This window comes from Rhea americana, unplaced genomic scaffold (genome assembly GCF_003343005.1).
Source record: "Rhea americana isolate MKP2758 unplaced genomic scaffold, rheAme1 scaffold_42, whole genome shotgun sequence".
Lineage (NCBI taxonomy): Eukaryota > Metazoa > Chordata > Aves > Rheiformes > Rheidae > Rhea > Rhea americana.
Window position 1 is genome coordinate 2,261,220 of NW_028186557.1, and position 18,954 is coordinate 2,280,173.

Here is an 18,954-nt window from a genome sequence, read left to right on the forward strand (position 1 = left end):
CATGTATATACAAGCCAGGAAGCAGGCAATGGGAATACTAGGGAATGTAAATCATCAATAAATTAGGAAAGCCTGTTTTTGAGATTGAAAAATTGCTATGAAGAAACTACTAATTCTGTAAGAGGAAAGGATGAACCCCACTTGCAACATCTGGGAACAGAATTCTTGCCCAGGTACTAGGCTATGGAAGACTTTCTCCAAAGATATGGGGAAAGTTTCAGCAMATCAAATATTGAAAATTAAGCTGGAAAACACTGTGAAGATCTCTCTCACATTGGCACATTTGATTTGAAAAATCACAATTGGTAAATGGCCTGGTTAACCCAAAGTATCTTCCTCTTTTTTCAGTSGTAAACAATCTCTGACTTCTTTAAAGCATCACTATGTGCTAAAGAAACAAATACTAAGARGTCTCATCAATTCTTACAAGGTACCACCAAAGTTAAAAGATGAATCCTGACAGATCTAGCTACATTAACACTGTACAGTTAATTGACTAGCAAGAAACACTCGGATGAAGAGTTTAACGTACGTCTGTTCCCTGCGCTGACCAGGGGGATGTTTGCTCTGGGGACTGCAGTCAATCACCGTGCTTTTACAAGAAGCAGAATGTCTTGTCTTTGTGACTCTCCAAAATGAAAGAAATCTGATCTCTCCTTCCAGACTGCACATACACATATGCTGAAAATTAAGACCTTGTTTAAATACTGTCCAGAGGAGGAAAGGCTTTCAATATGGATGTGGGTACTTCTTGACTTGAAATGCTATTAGCTGTGATTTTCAAGCCCTCTTCCTGAAAGCCAGGAACAGCAACAAAGGTTAGTGGAACTGAGGGATGTCAGCCCTCCTATAGCCGTAATTCTCTTGCCTTGCCCTTGCTATTGCTCCAGTTTCAAATCACTCTTCAGGAGCCTGGCACCAGGTGCTCACTGACACCCAACCAAACAAGCCAGACACAGGGCAGCTGAGCAGTGTTCCTGGTTATTTTGAGATTAGCCAGCAAAAATGGCTAAAAAAAAAAAAAACTTCCCAGAAGAGCCTCTTAGGAGCAGAATCATTATCTAATTACAATAAATCTAAACAAAAACGGCTTGTAAATTTTAGGGGTTAAAGAGAAGAATGATCTTAAATTTTAAGTGACATTATGCAATCAGGCCAAGATTGTTTAATTTACCACATGCTGTTTAACAGCATCAGAAGACGCCATGTTTCCAGAACTAAAATAGGCTCTTTATTAACAGGGTGATTTGCAGATAGGCAGCGGGTAGRGCTGGCATCCTAGCCATTCAGCTCCCCAGAGCATCCTACAAACACTTCCTTCCTGCAATGTTCGCTCCTCTTTCCAAAATCTATTCAGGTTACAGAGATTTTTTTCACGGGTGAAAAGTTGAAGCCAAATGAATCTGAAGTGTAGAGTGCCATGATGTTGRTACCAGAAACAGAGGGTCAAGAAAAATCTTGTGTAAGATGATGATGTGAGGAGACTCCACAGTATGTCAGGGCTGAATGAGAAAGAAGCTATTAAGGGCCCTCTGAGATGCTCAGTTTGCTGTATCCTTAAGCTTGTTGTTGATTTCTTGTTCTGTAAAAGAAAAAAACTACCAGCCATATGAGTAAAATGTCTGTTAAGAGAGGACTACTCCATAACAGCTCAGGCAGAGTCTAAAGYTGGTTTGAAAGTGCCATGATCTCAGTCTGAACTCAGTACTTTCAAAAGATCTTTCAATGTCCCATCCAGAAGCTCAGAGGGATCTGTTCACAYGAAASAGTGTTTGATACACCTTCAGGGGATCAGTGATGGCTTTACACCCATAAACCTTTCTGCTTTGCTGATCATTGCACCAGCTAGCGACTGGAATAAATTCTCACATATGTGAAGTTCTCTGACCAGCAACTGGGGATTAGCAAGATGTGGGGGTTATTTGGAAATTATCCCAACCACTCAGCTTTTGGTACAGATATCCCATATCAGGAGTTGTGAGCAGGTGTAACCATCATGGTACACCTGAAAATGGCAGCTCTACACCCCTCAGAGATCCCTTTGGCTTTGAAGGACAGACATACCTATGGATATTGCTTTTACAGACATATTTGTAATGAAAGGTCTAATCTTGAGCGTAGTGGYTCTCTGCAGTGAGTGCAGAAAACCAAATGTCTTCAGTGAAAGCAGGCTTCAACTTTTAGTTTCATCTAGTTTCTGAATAACTATTTAAATATTATCAATGTTACCTCTGAAACGAAAAGAGCAACTCTGTACCATGCTGTGACAGAAGAACAGTTCAACAGAAAGCCRTAACTCAAAATGATCACATTAATAAAAGGGAGCATTAAAATCAAACAACTGTATTTCAAAATTAAAACATTTTATGGAACTAAAAAACAAAGGGTACTTTCATGATTCTTCCCTCTAATGAATTTCTCTGTATTTTAGAATCTGTTCAGGCCAATTTTCTAAGTAGCAACATTTTTAAAAGCACTTCATCTTTGTTTGTATAAAAGAGTCATTACATTAGTCTATAGAAGATCATAAAATTCTTCCCTTCTGTGCCATAAATKTTTAGTTTCTGTCATTGCCTGACATTTGGCATATGTGCTGGTAAATGATACAGCATAATTCATTTGCTGTTCACCTTGTGTTTGCAAAGCTGCTGTAAAAGGAGACATTCAACTTCTGCTAAAAGGCTTGCTAAAGAAATGAAGTAATACAGATTAAAATTATCAGAACCAAGTCCTGCAGTCTTTACTCTGGCAAAAYTGCCAATAAAATCCATGAAAATCCCTGTGAATTAGAAGCCAAAATTGGAAAACAATGTACAGTTAATGGAAAGATCTCCACGGCCTTCAGTCTAGAGTTTGGATCTAGGCTCTCCTTCCATAAGTATTTTGGAAATTAGCTGCAGGTAATGACTTAGGAAACCAAATTTAGCAAGAGATGAAGCAAGATTCAGGACTTGTTCTCCACAACAAAAGATTCTTTTCCAGGTTGAGGGTTACAAAAYTTAACGAAGCAAACCTCTTTAATCTTATTTTATGTAAGCAATACCTTCACATTCAGATGCCTCTGTGCTGTGCTCCTCATGGCTGGAGAGYAAGCGGCTGAATTTGGGTCTATGTTCCAAGCCCGCTTGTGTTGTTTTTTCAGATACTCCAGATCGAAAACTTTGTGAGCGTGACACAGAGATCTCAAACTGCTTAATCACCTCATCATCGCTGTCTGAAGATGTTGTCAATTCTTCATCTTCCCCGTAACTGTTTACTGGGAGAAAAATACAACTCAGGCTTTAGACAGTCTGCAAGCCCTGGCCCAGMAGTCAGGTAACATGGCACCCTTCCAGCTCTCTGAGGGGCCTTCTGGGAAGGAAAAGCAGCGTCCGTGTTTGGAGAGGACTGGAGAATGAAGCTGAGGAGCACCTGCTTCTTCAAACCTCTGGAAGGCCTATGGATGTCATACTGTATCAGCAACAGCTACATATTATCAAACCTTGCCCAATTCTGCATATTACTTTAAAWATATATATATATATTTAGAGAGTGGAAACACACAGAAAAAGACAAAATATACATAGACAACCACTTACAAAATGATTACCATATGCAAAGACAAAGCAGTAAGTAAAGGACTTAAAAACTTTCTCATACTTCCATTCCCCTTCAGCTCCTACTAAGGTAGAGAGGGAACATTTCCCCGTACAGGAAAAGCAACAGAGATGTAACCTGCTCTGGGCAAYGCCACGAACATACAGTTACAGCACACGGCTAACAGGCACCGCTGGCTCCATCTGCCAGTCAGCAGGGGGACTCAGGAGAACAATGTTAATTTTAACCTTTAAGAGTGAAGATGCACACTTGAGCACTTTGCCGCGAGCGCACTTCTCYTCCTGCCACCAACGCGTGCTTTGAATAGGAGATTACTGCACCCTCACCAGTGCATCARTATCCATCAGATGGGGCAAGGGGGATTCAAGACATACGCTATATTCTTGGCTGTGCTTTGCCAAGATGAAAACGCAGTGGCCTTCTGCTTGCTGCCCAGCCATCGGCATCAAGGACGCGGAACAGCAGGATGTTTTAATTCACAAATGTGACCAGAGGAAGGAGCAGAGGGGCAACGGGCAGTCAGTGCGCGCACGCACACCTGTGTATGTGCAAACCAGCCAGCTGCCCAGTGTGGTCCATTTGCCGCTGGCTCTTGAGCATGAAGCATATGGGAATGGTTGCCAAGACTCACTTTGATAATTGCCATGGCAAACCCCAGCAGCTGAACAAATCAATGACGCAGGCGAAGGGGTGGAGGACAGTTTTCTCAGTGCCACCAGCTGATTTTGGAGGGAAAGCATTTTTTCCACCCCAAATTTCACTTATGCCAACCACATGGCTACGGGTAGGGAAGCTAGATCCTGCTTTCACACACAGTGTTAGGTCTAGTAAAAATCTGCAGTATAAACGTAGTGGCAATTGCTATCACTGCTCTGTGGATTTACCTGCTGCCCCAGTGGCTGCCGTGCAGAGGACGGCACTCGATCCCTCGGGCAGAGGCAACAGAGCAAGGAGGTTGCTGGCACCCAAGGAACTTGTTCCCACCAACAGCTCAGCAGAAGGTGATTTCTTCTGTGCAGCCAGGCTGGTGGACTTGACCGTCTAGTCTGGCTTGGCAACAATAAGCCTGTTGCTCCTTCTAGAAAACTGATCTCAACTGGAGGAAAAAGATAAATGCCTCTATGCTGATAAAAAAGACAAAGGTTTTCAGACATCGGTTTGTAACGATCAGTGACCAGCTCACAAAAAGTGATTATTTTAATACAAGCTACAAAATAGGGTTTAAATTATTTTAAATAAAAATTATTTCAGGCTATAAGAACCCAACGGCCTAAATGTGCCACAATCTATTCAAATAATCAAAATACATAAAACTAAACAGTCCTTTGCAGCCAACTGTGTTCTCAATTCACTACCTGCAGCTCATGCTACATCTGCAGAATTAATTTAAATGGTCAGCAAATGCTAATCAGTATATTATCAGTTTACATGTATGTATGCATACTCTGGATATGTAATGCAGAAAATAAGAATTATTCCAGTTTATACAAAAGTCCAGTTTTCACTCAAATAGCTTGCCAAAAATCCCAAGTAAAACATTATCTTCAATAAATATGACTTTCACTGTTTTCTAAAAAAAAAAAAAAAAAAAAAAAAAAAGTAACATTAAGATCCTGCATTGAAGTACATGAGGCTGTATATTTACATAAATGTGCATTAACATAGGGTAGAAATCTGTTTATGAAAAGAAGCATCCAAGGGCCCTGTGGATCCAGCCTTGTGGGAATGCTTATGGACAGATGATCCCTGGGGCRACCTGCACACAATTCCCTGCAAAGCAGAGCAGAGCCCATTTTCTGGGACAGTCAATACGGCAGGCCTATTTCAGAACTGCCAAAAATTCACACCAAAATTAAAAGCCAGAGGAGCTGTTTGGAAAAATTCCAGCAAATTTGCTATCTTCTAGGAAGCAGGGGCTCATTTGGAGCTTTTTTAAACTTTGCAGCCATGTGGAAAGCAGACACTAGAACAACTTTGGAGCTGTACAGCTGCTCCTAAGATGCACCAAGTTCCACATAAACCAAGAAGGAATCAAGGATCTCCTTGGATAAAAATGTGAGGAAAAAGGCCAAGCATYGTAGTTCCTAAGGTAATGCTACACCAAACCCACATGCAGGGACGTCCAACCTGTACTCCTCAAGCATTAGTTTCCCTTCAAATTTCTGAGCGTGTTTGAAAAATTCAACACTTTTTTGGATACCTGAGAAATACCTCATTGGACACATTTAAAAGTAAGTGGTGCAGGAGAGGAGACAGATACCAATGCTAACTTTATTTCCAACACTACTGCAGGGAATCTTTTGTAAATTAAACGTAACAAAAAATCTAAAATTAGTAATCCAATTACAGCCTTTAGCTGTGATGGGGTTACTTGCTGCTTTTTTGTCTGTTTCCACGCTGCTTAGAAACATTTTTACACGCCAGATTACACTGAATCAAACTATAAGCCAAGGTTTATCTCTGTACCATCTATCGAATTCATCTACTGAATCTTGCTTGGGTGAAGGGGAAGAGCTTGGCCCAGTTTGATATATTACTGGCYTCTTGACTTTGACTTCAACTTTAAAATCCCCAAAGGATGACTGCATCGCTTGTTATGACACTGGATGCTATTTCCTACTTGCATTTGGAAACACAAAGCCTAATTAAACAGCGGCACTGGGGAATCTGTAGCAAACGCTTGAAACGCCTGCTACTGCATCTCTGTCTACGGAGCAGACAGCTCCATGTCAAGTTAATATCTCTGTATTAATACAACTAACTTCACCCAGGGGAGAGAAAAACATTCACCATTCAGATACACAAGTGTCCTGATTAGAAAAGGACAAGAGGGAAACATTTTCTACATCACCATGGAAACTTAAATAAAGGACCCATAATTACAATCTAAATTCTGGAAAGATAATGAATACATCTTGAGATCTGCAGATGTTGTGTAGAATATACRTATCTCCAGCAACTTCAACTCAATTACTTATACACCGCATCTGTTTTACAAATCAACTTCCTACGAATCATAGAGGCACATGGGATTTTTTCTTTTTGGAGGAAAAAGAMGGGTGACCTCGTTTTTTGGCAAAGTATTTCGAACTACTACTACTTATAAGAAAGTTTCAAACAGCACATCAGAGGGTTAGTTTGCAGGCATCCAAATACACTGAGCTAAAATTTATGAAATAAATAATTCAAAAATTTGTTTCACTTCACTAACTGTACAGAATAAATTATTACTTAYTCAAAGTCTATCAAAAAATATTATCCAATAAAATACATCAAGTTCAGCATAATACACAGACGTATTGCAGGCATTCCGTCTGCTGCATGTTAAAAAAAAAGGTCATTTTGACCCAGCAATTAAAAGCTAGCAAACGGCAAATTTCTCCATTTCAATATAACTAATTCTGCCCTTGTGTGCTCACTCTCTTGCTAGAGATTTTGATTCTGCTCTACTTAAGTCAGTGAGAGGTTCCTCATTGGTTTCAATGGGAGTAGGATCAAGCTCTGAAGGAAACACAAGTAYTACACACAAACACACACACAAAATGTATTTGATCATATTACTAAAGACAGTATCAGTACATCTATCCATAATGCACGTACTTGGAGAATCCCAGGAGCTCTCCACTCAGTGCTCTTTGCTATTATGGAAGGAGACACAGAGGCTTGGCCTGAATATTTTTGTGTTCAGAATGACAGGAGAGAAGTAGTGATCTGCAATGGCTTCCAGCTCAGCAAAACCCGAACTGCATATGCACCAAAGARGAAGGGTTTTCTTTTGGAAAATTGGAAGGGCCTGCTGCAAACAATGGRTGTGTTAAGGCTTCTCAGAGAAGGAACATTTTAGAAAGGGAACAGAAGGCAACACATGTGGAGTTGCTGCTACCAATTCCTATGTAACCGTAGCTTTGATTTGCACAGGGTCTTCAATCTGGAGTTGTCTTCTCACACTTGCTATCAATCATCTGAACTGGGAGCTCAAATGAAAGCACAAAGTAACACAGCTACCTGACTTACGGGTTCAACTAGAGAAGAGAACACCCTGTGTCTTTATGCTCTAAACTATCTGGAGGTAGAATCTGATCACCAAAAGGCCTTCATTTTATAACAAAGAAGCAAAATCCAAACTATCCACCCAGACCTTCAGCGTATTGAATATGTATGGAAAATGCCTTGCAATACAGTAAACCTAYGATGTTTCTATGTATGTCATTACGGCTAAAGAGATTGTGCAACGACTGACTTACCATGGACTACATCGACTAGTCATTTACTACCTAACAGAAGGCAGTTCTCTTTCTGCAATACACTGATCTCTACTTTTGCATCTGTCCTCACCCTTCACCCTGTCATGAGCCAAACCAGACTAAMGTTCTCCGAGGCAAACAGGCAAACACACTGGACATTTGCAAGGGATGCAGGCAGAGAGATCACAGTTTGGCAGTTTTCATTTCAGGGGAAATTTCCAACAAAAAGGTGAGGAAAAAACCCAAACAAAATAAGTCAAAGAGGAATCAGAATCAAGACCAACYGCATTATTTGGCTCTGACTATCAAGAACCTCTGTAGGTGAATAATACGGCGGTCAGAGAAATAAACTCCAATTCTGCAGGCTGCTGTGAAAAGAAATAGGAAACTGCCCAMAGAAAACAGCAGGAAAACAAACATCTTTTCCTGTTGCTTTTTTTTCCTACTCTTAAATTTGGATTTTAAAAGTAGGAACATAGGATTCAGATTCAAATTGACTTTCACTTTCCTACCTATGGTTCTTCTGTAGTTAAATGAGATGGCAGCCAGTAAGTTTTAGAGAACCAAAACCCCCCGTGATTTTCCCCATCACCTACTTCACATTTTGCATGTGGATTAAGCATCAGTCAGGCATCATTTATGCTACTGGGTTACATTGGCAGAGGCTCCAGGTAGGCAGGGAAGGGGAAGAAAAAGAGACTACACTGTAGGAGACACTACTAAGCCAGGAAAATCCCTGGTGTGGATGCAGTTACATCTGTGAGTCAGCCTACAGTCCTCCGTCAGCCAAAGTTAGGTTGCTTGAAAAAACTATGCAGCCGCACAGGCAGAAAAGCATCTTCTGGGAGCAGATACAGCATTTAAACTGGGGGCTCTGCAGGGCACAGCTGTCACTGTATAGGCTCTGGGGTGCAGGAGTGCAAATGCTCACGGACTAGGGAACTGCACTGATGGCTGGATCCCCATAGCCACTTTTTGCAACACTGTCTTTCCTCCTAACAAAAAATAACTTTCACTTTATAAGCATTATTTCCATCACATTTTTTCTGGTAGACTTTATACCATGATAGGTTGAATTCCTTCAGGTTCCCTATCAGCCACTTCTTTTACTAGTTTGCTTGGTTTAGATACTCGTTTCTCCTCCTAATGCAACAGAGTCTCTTTGTAACGCACAGTCACTTTCCCAAAGTTCATCCAGCCCCACTGCTTAACTGCATCCCAGCTCCCTCCAACACACATAAGGAAGTTTCTCTGAACTGGCACTAGCTTCTCCCAGAAAACGACTTCCCTCCCAGCGGAATTCAAGCTAGCAAAGGAAGTGCCCAGGACACCGAGGACATTCACTCCCGCTCCTCCTCAAAGCTCAGTTTCCCCTGTGCCACACTCCCGAGCAGCCAGCTCCAGCGTATGCGTGCTGATTACACACCATTCCTAACGCTCAACCCTGTAAGCATTAGCTTCACACCCACAAGTCTTTGTTTGCTGATTAACAGGGTGGGAAACAACTCCCTCGCAAAGATATTTGTTTGGGGGTTGCTACGGATAACTACTGCATTGCAACAAGACAGRTTTATATTCCCACTGATTTTTCTAATTGAATCTTTGTTTACTGCCATGGGGTTGATTCACCACAGCCTCCCTTTACCAGCGCACTGCTGTAAYACCACTGTTTCCACTGCACACTTGGGAAAATCACAGGTTTAGGCAGCATCAAGCAAGGTTGTGGTGCAGCAAGGCTCACAGGCATCCAGGAACATGCTGCCACCAAAAGTGGCAGTCCTGTCCTCCTTTCCCACCTCTCTTCCCTTTGTTTTTAGCAATCACGTGGCCAACTCATATGATCAAAAAGTCATAGGGAAGGGGCTGGTAACTCCCAGCTAAAGCAGTGAGTGGAGGCATTTCTCATGTGGTTGCASACTTGTTAGGCCCGGCAGGGAAAGGAGCACGACTCTGTCGCTGGGGCAAGGCAACCTATTTCAGCTGCAAGGCAGTTTTAGATCAGCTACTGAGAACTGCAAAACTACACCCTCAGACCCAATAGTTTTATGGCYATATTATCTATGATAATAGGTCTAGACCCCAAAGTTGACCATGTGACACAGGCCTCGAGCAAACCTTTGCTCTCTCATTAATCCAAATTCAGGGCTTTCCTTCCAGCACCACAACATTCACGCTATTTGCTGGGAAATGCTCCCACTCAGATTATACTGCCACAGTCTTCCAGAACGGAAGAGATGGGCTTGCACTTCTTTCAACCCAAGGAACAAACTCCAAGCTTCCAGCTTTCGTCACACTCATGGTCAGCGCAATGAGGACCTCCAGGGACACTACAGTTCACATCTCAGTGCTGAGCTCTCTAGATACGGACATGCTTGCTTAAACATCAGTAAACTTTCAGTTCATGAGAGCTCATAAGAGCATGAGCTATTTGCACAATCATTAGATGGGATCTACAGATTTTGCTGTGGACTCATTTGAGATTCAAACTTTCTATATCATCCATCATTAGACTATAAATGGGCATTAATGATGTCTCCCTAACTCTGTCTAAGGGAACTGCTTCAGAATCACACAAACAGCAYCTGCAAGGTACAGCCCAATCACACCTTCCTCATTGCCTAATAAATTCAAGCAGCACAATACTGCCATTCTCCACGCATAAAACTGCACATTTTTTCCTCCATAAGTTTCCTCTCTTCTTTCATCTCAGTCTTTCCTCCTAGTTTCTACAACTGCGTTTCACGAATCTATGAGGCAACTCAAAACGACAACAGCTACCAAAAGGTTGTTACAATAGCCAGAAATGATCTGAGCACAAGAAATTCGTATTCACATCCCTCTTCTGGCAAGAGGTGAGGACAAACATCAGCTCACCTTTTGGCACAGTGATCTCATCACATATAARCACACAATAGTGCTTTTTGTGCACTTGCGCATTAAGCGACGCAAGGAGGCTAAGAAGAAACGAAGAACTGTCCGTGCTTCTCACAGTCCTAACGATCATTCCCCCCTGCAAGCATTTGCCTGCTCTCACGGGTTTGCACGAGTAGCCTGCTACAAAGTAGGCTGAGCTAGCCATGACYGCAACTGCAAAAACAAAAAGACAAAAAGGACTACGATTTGTATCAGCACACAAATACTATGATCCAGCTCTGCAGCTAGTATGTGTGCATGTAAGCTCCACCACGACGCAATGAGATCATTCACACCTGCTTTGCCTGTAGTAGGAGCTAGAAGGTGAGGAGGTAGGGTTTCTAGGAGAGATGCAGCACCCCCCAAATGCTGCCAAGATGCTGTTTATTGGTAAATGAAGCCTCTTGAGTCCTAAACAGTCTTCCCAGAGGAAGACAGAGTTGCAACTGCCATATGGGGAGTGGGAAGAGGATGCCACTTAGCAAAAATGGATCAGAAAATACAGGCACAAACACACACACAATTTGTCCTGTAACTGTGCTGAATAKTAACATCCATTTCTTCCTCTTAAATAAATCTTCCTCTAGATTTCCTCCATATAGATAATGCAATCTTCTAGATAACAAGTACAGATGATAGACACTCCTGAACAGAATATCCTTCCTCACACCCCCTTGAGAGCTGGGCAGGAGACAGCTTTGCCCACTAGACAGGGTGCTTGATGAAAATCCAGGCCACTTGGACCCACTGGGGGCTTACAAAGACACCGTGTCTAAAATCACATACTTTCCTAGTGGAGGCGAGGATGAACAACAATGCTTTCGTCAGGCCTAAGATGAAGCTACCCTAACGGCAGCACCCTTGAAAACTTTCGTCCCGACCCACTCCTCGCCTACATTCCCCTGGCTGTGAAGGTGACCTACTGCGATTCACCTTCCTCCCAGGGCCCTCACACGCTCTCATCGCTGCTTAATTTTGGCCTCTGGCTGACAACACCTTACAACATGAAACTTTGAAAAGACAGAAGTGCAAAGGAGTACTTAAAATTTAAAAATAAAATAAAAAAAAATACAGTGCCACATTCAACAGGACAAAAGCGTACGCACAAATACATTCTGGGYGGCGCTGAAATTTCCCAGCGAGAGAGCAAGCGTTCAGTGCAGACACAAGCCTGTGCTTCGTCTCAGGAACCTGCGGGCTCTCACTGCATTCTTCAGAGACCAGATGCGTATCCCCAGCCACGTCAGTGCTTTCTCCTATTGAGCAGCAAGGAACATATTCTGCGAAGCTGCTTTTGYCCAATGTCTTTTTTCTTGCTTTCCTTCACTCAGTCCTAGTAGTGCTACTGATTCAGCGTAGCCTCTTTAAACGCCCTGAGCAATGAGCACGGACACTGATCTGTACAGGGTTCCCAAACATACATTCTAGCCAGAGCTAGATCCAGTGCTTAGGGTCTTTAAGTGGAAACTGGCCATCTGTTTATTTTAGTCTCAAGTTCAAGCAGAACTTTGATGCACCGTACTTGCAATGTCTTTTCATTATACGTGTATTTTTGCAGGACCTAATGAAAACCCGCTTCTCGCCTAAGGATTCTTGGCTGTATGAATGATCATTTCCTGAGATCAGGAGTGCTCACATACAGCAGAAAGAATAATTCCCTCTGCTACAGCAATTATTGGCAAAATTCAATGACCCCTGTCAAGCTGGAGGCCAAAGTAAGTAAATGCAATAGCACTTTCTGGTTTTAAACACTCCCAGAGCCTCTGGGTGCCTCTTCTTGCACAAGTGTTGAGGATAACTATCTAACCATCCAGACAAGATTCCTATTAGGAATCTTCACACTCCTATTAGTCAAACAAATGTCTAAAAAATTATTTTAGTGTGATCTTTGCTAGCACTGAAGTTGCCCAATTGAAAAATCACCAAAGACTTTGTGCAATTTAAATGGAGTGCTCACCTGTACACTATGCCAGCGCTATGAACATGGGGTCAGACAGCTTGGGAGRCTCTTCAATCACAGACTACGTTGTGAAAAAATACTTCAGTTCTGATCTAAAACATTCAGCTCTGRTGGTGTTTTTGTCTTCACACCTTTCCAGTGTCCGCTGAAACTGCTAGCTCAGTGGCCACTTTGACTTTTTATTTGCAAAGGACATGGRCCTTGAGGAAGATGTGGGCTAAGACTCCTACATTCATTACACAGTTATTGCTGCTCTTCACTTTTTTTGCTATTACTTATTTTCTCAATATAGCGATGTTGGGAAACAGACAGACTGGCCAGCTCTACCCCTCTGCTGACAGCCCACTATTTTCAGAAGTGGCATATTGCTCCACTGCTTTTTTTTCAATTTTTAAGCCAAATGTACAATTTTGTCTGGCAGTTTGGCAGCCACACTCTCAGCAGCCACCACCAGTCAACTGATCAGCAGTATCTTAGCCACTGGGGTAGGCAAAGGCTTCTCCCTCCCCATTCCTGCTAAGGCAGGAGACTTGCTCTTTCGGAAACATTGGCATGAGATGATCACAGAATCACAGAATTGTTGAGGTTGGAAGGGACCTCTGGAGATCACCTAGTCCAACCCCCCTGCTCAAGCCAGGTCACCTAGAACACATTGCACAGGATCACATCCAGGTGGGTTTTGAATATCTCCAAGGAAGGAGACACCAYAACCTCTCCAGACAGCCTGTTCCAGTGTTCTGCTACTCTCACAGTAAATAAGTTTTTTCCAAGGATGAAGGAAGGTCTCAAGGAAGCTGCAGAAGCAAGTACATCTGCATTTTCAAAATTTACAGTTACACGATTTGCAAATGGTGGCGGGGATCTGCACATACAAAGAGGTTTGCATTCCTGCCACTAATCTCTCAATCCAATTAGCCAGCATTGCAATATTTGCTGCTGAAATGCCTCCTTGCTTTTAAACTGTGGATCAAAAGCATCTAAGGTGAAGAACTTTTCCCTGAATTTGTTTGAAAACTTGGCACAATATTACTAGCAYCTTTTAAGTACAGACTAGGTCTCAGCAGCAGCCAAACCTGCACCCTGCTGATCAGCATGCCTCACACTACCTAACAGACAGTTGACTTAAGAACCCAAGAACGTCATTGCTCAAACATTTTATTAGATCCCAATGCCTAAAAATGGTTTTCAGTAACGTGCGCGCTGCTTTGGGGCCTCAGTAAAGGTACTCTGGGAGCTAGGAAACATTTCCGAGGAGAAAAAAAGTGTGATCAAAAACATACTTGATAAAAACAAGAAAGGGCAATGATGATTTTTAACTGTAATTCTATTTTCTTTCATCTCAGAACCTTGCTGTAAGTTTAAGAATGGGGGATGACAACTAGATTTTGTGTTTTAAAAAAGAAAAGAAGGAAAGAAAGAAAAAGCTTCTCATCTAGCTTCTTTTTTTTTTTTTTTTTTCCCTAAACCCAATAAACTATATATTGGAATGACCTTGTAACAGGTTTCTGTGGCTCTTTAATCACCAGTGGCTGCTAAATGAAGCATGCCTATTTTCTCTGTTACATTACTATTGGCAACCAGGTCTTCAGTAAGTGCCCAGAAATATTTCCATGGCAACAAAAAGCATTCAGTATTGCAACTGTTTTGTGCCAATTTAGCTTTAAAATATTCTATTGTGGAGAGAAACACAGTACATTAAGTGAAATAAAGTCAAGATACAATGTTCTGAAAAGAGTATAAGGATAAACAGGAAGTATGTATTTTGTAGAAATGGGGGAAAATGCCAAATGCAAGGAAAAAAAATTGTTCAAAGCTAATACTAATGCTACTGAATGCCTTTGCTGCATGTCAGTAAGTCCATACGCTCTCTTACATTGTCACTTAGGGTTAGATAAAGTTAACAGAAATCAGGATACCTCAAACATCTTCTCTTGATCATTTTAATCCACGACTGAAATTTTAAGTTGTCAGGGTATTACAACATCTCTGCGTGTCTAGGTTATCATCATAACAGTGCCTACTCTTGATGTTAGAGGATGAATCTAAAGGAGTAAGAGGAAAGAGAGTGTTGAAAAATGAAAGAGAAGTACCAGGCATGTTTTGGAAGTGATGGAAGCACAGTTCAGTGCTTTCCCACTTTACATAACTTAGTTTCGAGAAAAAAGGAATCAGGTCCCAGCCCTGTGACCATCAGGCAGGCAACTGATAGTCTCGAGACTATCAAGTCTCAAGAGCACTGGATGGGCTTTTGTGCAATGCACTGCAGAGAGAAAAAGATAAAAGACCATTTGAAAGCATCTGAAATGACATTCTAAAGGAGCCTCTGAAGCTCCTTGTGCAGAAGCAGAAAGCTCCCGGCACAAGCGATGTAGGCTCAGGGAAGCTCTCTGAGGGCACCCTTTCAGTCCTAGCTGCCTCCAGACAGGCTAGCATGAAGGAAAGCTAGTAATAAGAGAGCTCAGCAGCAACACAGATGGATGCTCGACTCTATCATGTCCACGTGCACGCTGGATTCTTGATCCATGCACACACAGCAAATCCAGCCCTTCAGCTTTGTCTCAGAGCCTGTGAACAGACCCTGGGATCAGGATGCCGCACAGGCAAGGCATAGGGAAGGGGCCTGTGGATACCAAAAGGTAGAGAAGCTGTGCAGGCAAAAGGTTGGGTTCTCTGCTCTAACAGATACAGCTCTGGGGTGCTTAACCTGAAAATCGACTTTTTTTCATTTGGGATATGACACGAGCAGCCCCAACTTGGGAGACAAAACAGCCAGACCAAAAGCTCTTCCTAATTATTTAATCCCCGGCCATAATGGTGTGAGGAACAGTAATAAAGAAAGGAGTCAATTTTAACATTCATCATAATGTTAAATCATAAATACATCATAAATACAAAAACAAATAGGCTGATTTTCTGCTGCCTGCACAGCAAGGCTAGCTACACAAGACTTCCCCAGAAGCTRGAACCAGTGAAAAACTCATTTTAAGGTAAACATTAAGGTCATTTTAAGGTAAACATTTTCAAGAGCATCYACCTCCTATTTCAAAAAATAATGTAGATGTTTGAAACCAAGCTCTGAAGATCTTTAGTGATTCTCAAGGTTTTTATCAGCTTCATATCTAGACCCCCTCCCCTTCCTCCTTTACTCCCCTCCTTTCTCAGAAAGGAAGTTCTTCCTAAAGAGCAGCTTTAACCCACCACCATCCAAAGATGGGCTTAGCTAGGGATTCCAGCTTTCCTGCCTGCCGTTGGGACATGCACCTTCATCAGCCCTCTGCGACCTGACGAACCTTAAGCCACAGTTACAGTCATATCTGGTGAGTAGGAGGCAGGTGGCTGAGATTCAGTCCTGAACACAATTGCTTGAGAAGCTGTTCATGTCATTTATTGATTCTAAATTGTAGTTAGGTTATTTAAAACTAAAAATATCAAATGTAGTTCTCCTTCCCATAGTCTCCTGCCTACTGTCCTCTTCAGACTTATTTGAAAAGCTGTGGGGGAGGTGGGAGGGGAGGAAAGCGATTTGGGAACCTTTCATCCATAAAATCATGAGATACGGCTAGCTTTTTAGTACAGCATTTCACAGCACATGGCGCAGTAACATCTTGAGATTCCTGGCACAAAGAAACAAGGTTTGAGATTATATATATCTTTAATAGCAATGACGCAAAGGCAGATGGTTCTCCAAGCAAAGGCTTAAGGCTAAACATTCCCTTTGAAGGGTCCTGATACCTGAAGCTAAACATTGGGGGAAGAAACTATTCTTTGCTACAGCAATAGGGCCTGACTGCCTTTTAAACACATGGTGCTTCATCCTGGAGATCTCCATTTATTTCAGCTAGATTAGTTCGGAAAAGAGAGAAGAATCAGAAACAAAACAGGGAAGAGTTGGATTTTTCTTTGGGATTTTTGCTGGGGTTTTATTTTAGCTGTGAGAAACAGAGACGACAGAAAACAAAATAAGCAGATTAGCAACTAAATCAAATTAATGCCAAAGAAGAGAGGCCTGGATAATACTGTCAGGGTGCTTGCTAGCTGCTTACCTGCTAAGCTTGCCTTGCCATTGTTACTGTTTAAGGAGCCACCCACGCTGACGTTGTGCTCGTGGTCTCTCATCCTCACGCGGGGCTCGCCYTCTTCCTCAGCAATGGCAGGAAGCCGATCAAGTGGCTGGAGATCTTTATTAGTCCAGTGGGATCTGTTGGCTGCCAAAGACCCGTTGCTTTCAGCACACTGCTCTGGTAAGCTGGTGGCATTTTTAACCTGTTTTTGCCTCTGCAGACCCACATCAGAACCACAAGGGTGGGCTTGCGAAGCAAGACCAGGATCTGTTAGCAGAATGTGACCATCTATTCTAGGATGCAAGTAGTCCTCATCCCACGGGTCCAGGTGTCTTTCATCTTCTGATTCCTCGGAGTAATGCTCATGAAATCCTCCATTATCCTCCAAGTCTTGGTCTCTCTCTTCCTCTGACTTACGACCTGCTCCACCGAACCTCAGCAATGACGCAGATATGGAGTCTCCTGCTTGTTGGATAGCTTCATATATTTGAGACATCCAAGAAGAGAGTGGCTGAAGGAAATTTTGAGCAGCTTCAGAAGCCATGTTTAACACTATGCCAGTATCTGATGATCAGCTGTTCAGTTTGGCCAGCATGTCACTTATAATTCAGGGAGCTATAGAATAAGCATCATAAGAGATTACGGTAAATTGCTTGTCCATCAATACTATGTTGACACACTACGTACCTCAGATGTTTAGATCAGAGAGAAGAAATGGAAAAAAGACTTCTACCCATTTCAGAATTCCACTAGAAATCCAGAAATGATGGACAAATTATATATATATATATATATATAAGCGGAATTCTGGAAAGCTTTCATTCACTTGCTACCATCATATGTAAAAATATAAACATAGAGCATCTGAGCAGAAGTGCATCTTCTATGAGCACACATTCTGGTTACAGCCGTCAACAGAGCTGGTACAAAAATACAAAACAACCTGCAGCCAAAAATCAGAAGAACTTCCTGGCCCTGACTTCCACCACACCCTTATAATTATCACATCCAGATGGGGAGTATTGAGCATTTGGAGACAATTAGGTTTAGCTTGATTAAAGTGACAAGCCTAAAGCCTGCAGAATAGCAGACAGTTATCTCAAATACCACATTCCAGAGAGAACCTAAAGAAGCCTTCTCTGTCTACGGAGTAACACAACCCAAATTTCTTTTCCCATTCGCAGAAGTGGACAAAACAAAGGAGGTGGAATATTACAGATACGAAGTTACTGGGAACAGCAGAGTTAAAGAAAGCCTTGGTATGATGTGCAYATACCCATTATAACCCTCAGCAGCTACAATAAGCTACATTTTCACTATGGAAGTAGACATAGCCTAGATCTTTACAGCACTTAAGTGCAGAGCAATCATATGGCAGTTATAAAAGYTGGTATGTTTTAATTGTTATTAATTTAATGTCATATCTGGAATAACCACGTATTTGTAGAATCATATTAACCTTTTGGATTGAGATAAACTGTGACATGTGACTTTTCTGAAGTTGAGGATGGAGAAAAACTGATCATATCTTGTTTTCTTAAAACTCATCTGATCCTAAATAAGACCACAGGTCTTTTTAGTTTCATAACTTGCAGAATATTAACTTTCATCTAATATATACCTTCCCACATTATCACAATGAGATCAGAACTTCTTGGATGAAGTTACAGGAGGAAAAACTTACGAATAGGGTGATAGGTTTAGGAGAAAAGAATTAGCTACAGATTTGGGGCAAAAAGGCAACTTAAGAGAAACAAAAATAAGCTTCAGAAAGTTAATACCTGCATTAATCTGTGTCTTGCTGAATCTAGAGGTTTCTACAATGTCAGTGTTTCATTCCCCAAGAAACAACTATTTAGCATGATGACAAAAGCTTAGCTAGGAGTAATCAAAGTATAAAAGGGAAAATACAGTATAAGCAGCAAGAAATAACCTCAGCAGCAACCTATATTACCTTGTGAAACAGTTTCCAAAGAAAAGTAGCAAAACCTCACCGTTTTGGATATTTAAATTAGCATGGACTAAGGAGATCCTGTTTTGATTTTTGAGGGAGCAGCTTTTCAGAGACAAGATCAGTGACTTAGAATGTCTTTTCCTTTTAAACCACTTGTGCTGAATAGTTCTGCTCCATGATGTTGACCTTGTTMCAGTGTATTCTGCAGACACTTCCAAGAAGGTT

At 41.8% G+C, this 18,954-nt stretch overlaps 1 protein-coding gene across 1 annotated transcript in view; it reads right to left on the minus strand.

The window, feature by feature from the left end:
• SYT16 (synaptotagmin 16) overlaps positions 1-18,954 on the minus strand; it is a 50,159-nt gene that overhangs the window by 21,196 nt on the left and 10,009 nt on the right. The window contains exons 2-3 of the mRNA XM_085315039.1: positions 16,758-17,390; positions 3,044-3,256 (exon numbers count right to left, since the gene is read on the minus strand). Of these exons, the coding sequence (XP_085171165.1) occupies positions 3,044-3,256; positions 16,758-17,319 (775 nt within the window). The 5' untranslated portion in view covers positions 17,320-17,390. The remainder of the gene's footprint in view (positions 1-3,043; positions 3,257-16,757; positions 17,391-18,954) is intronic.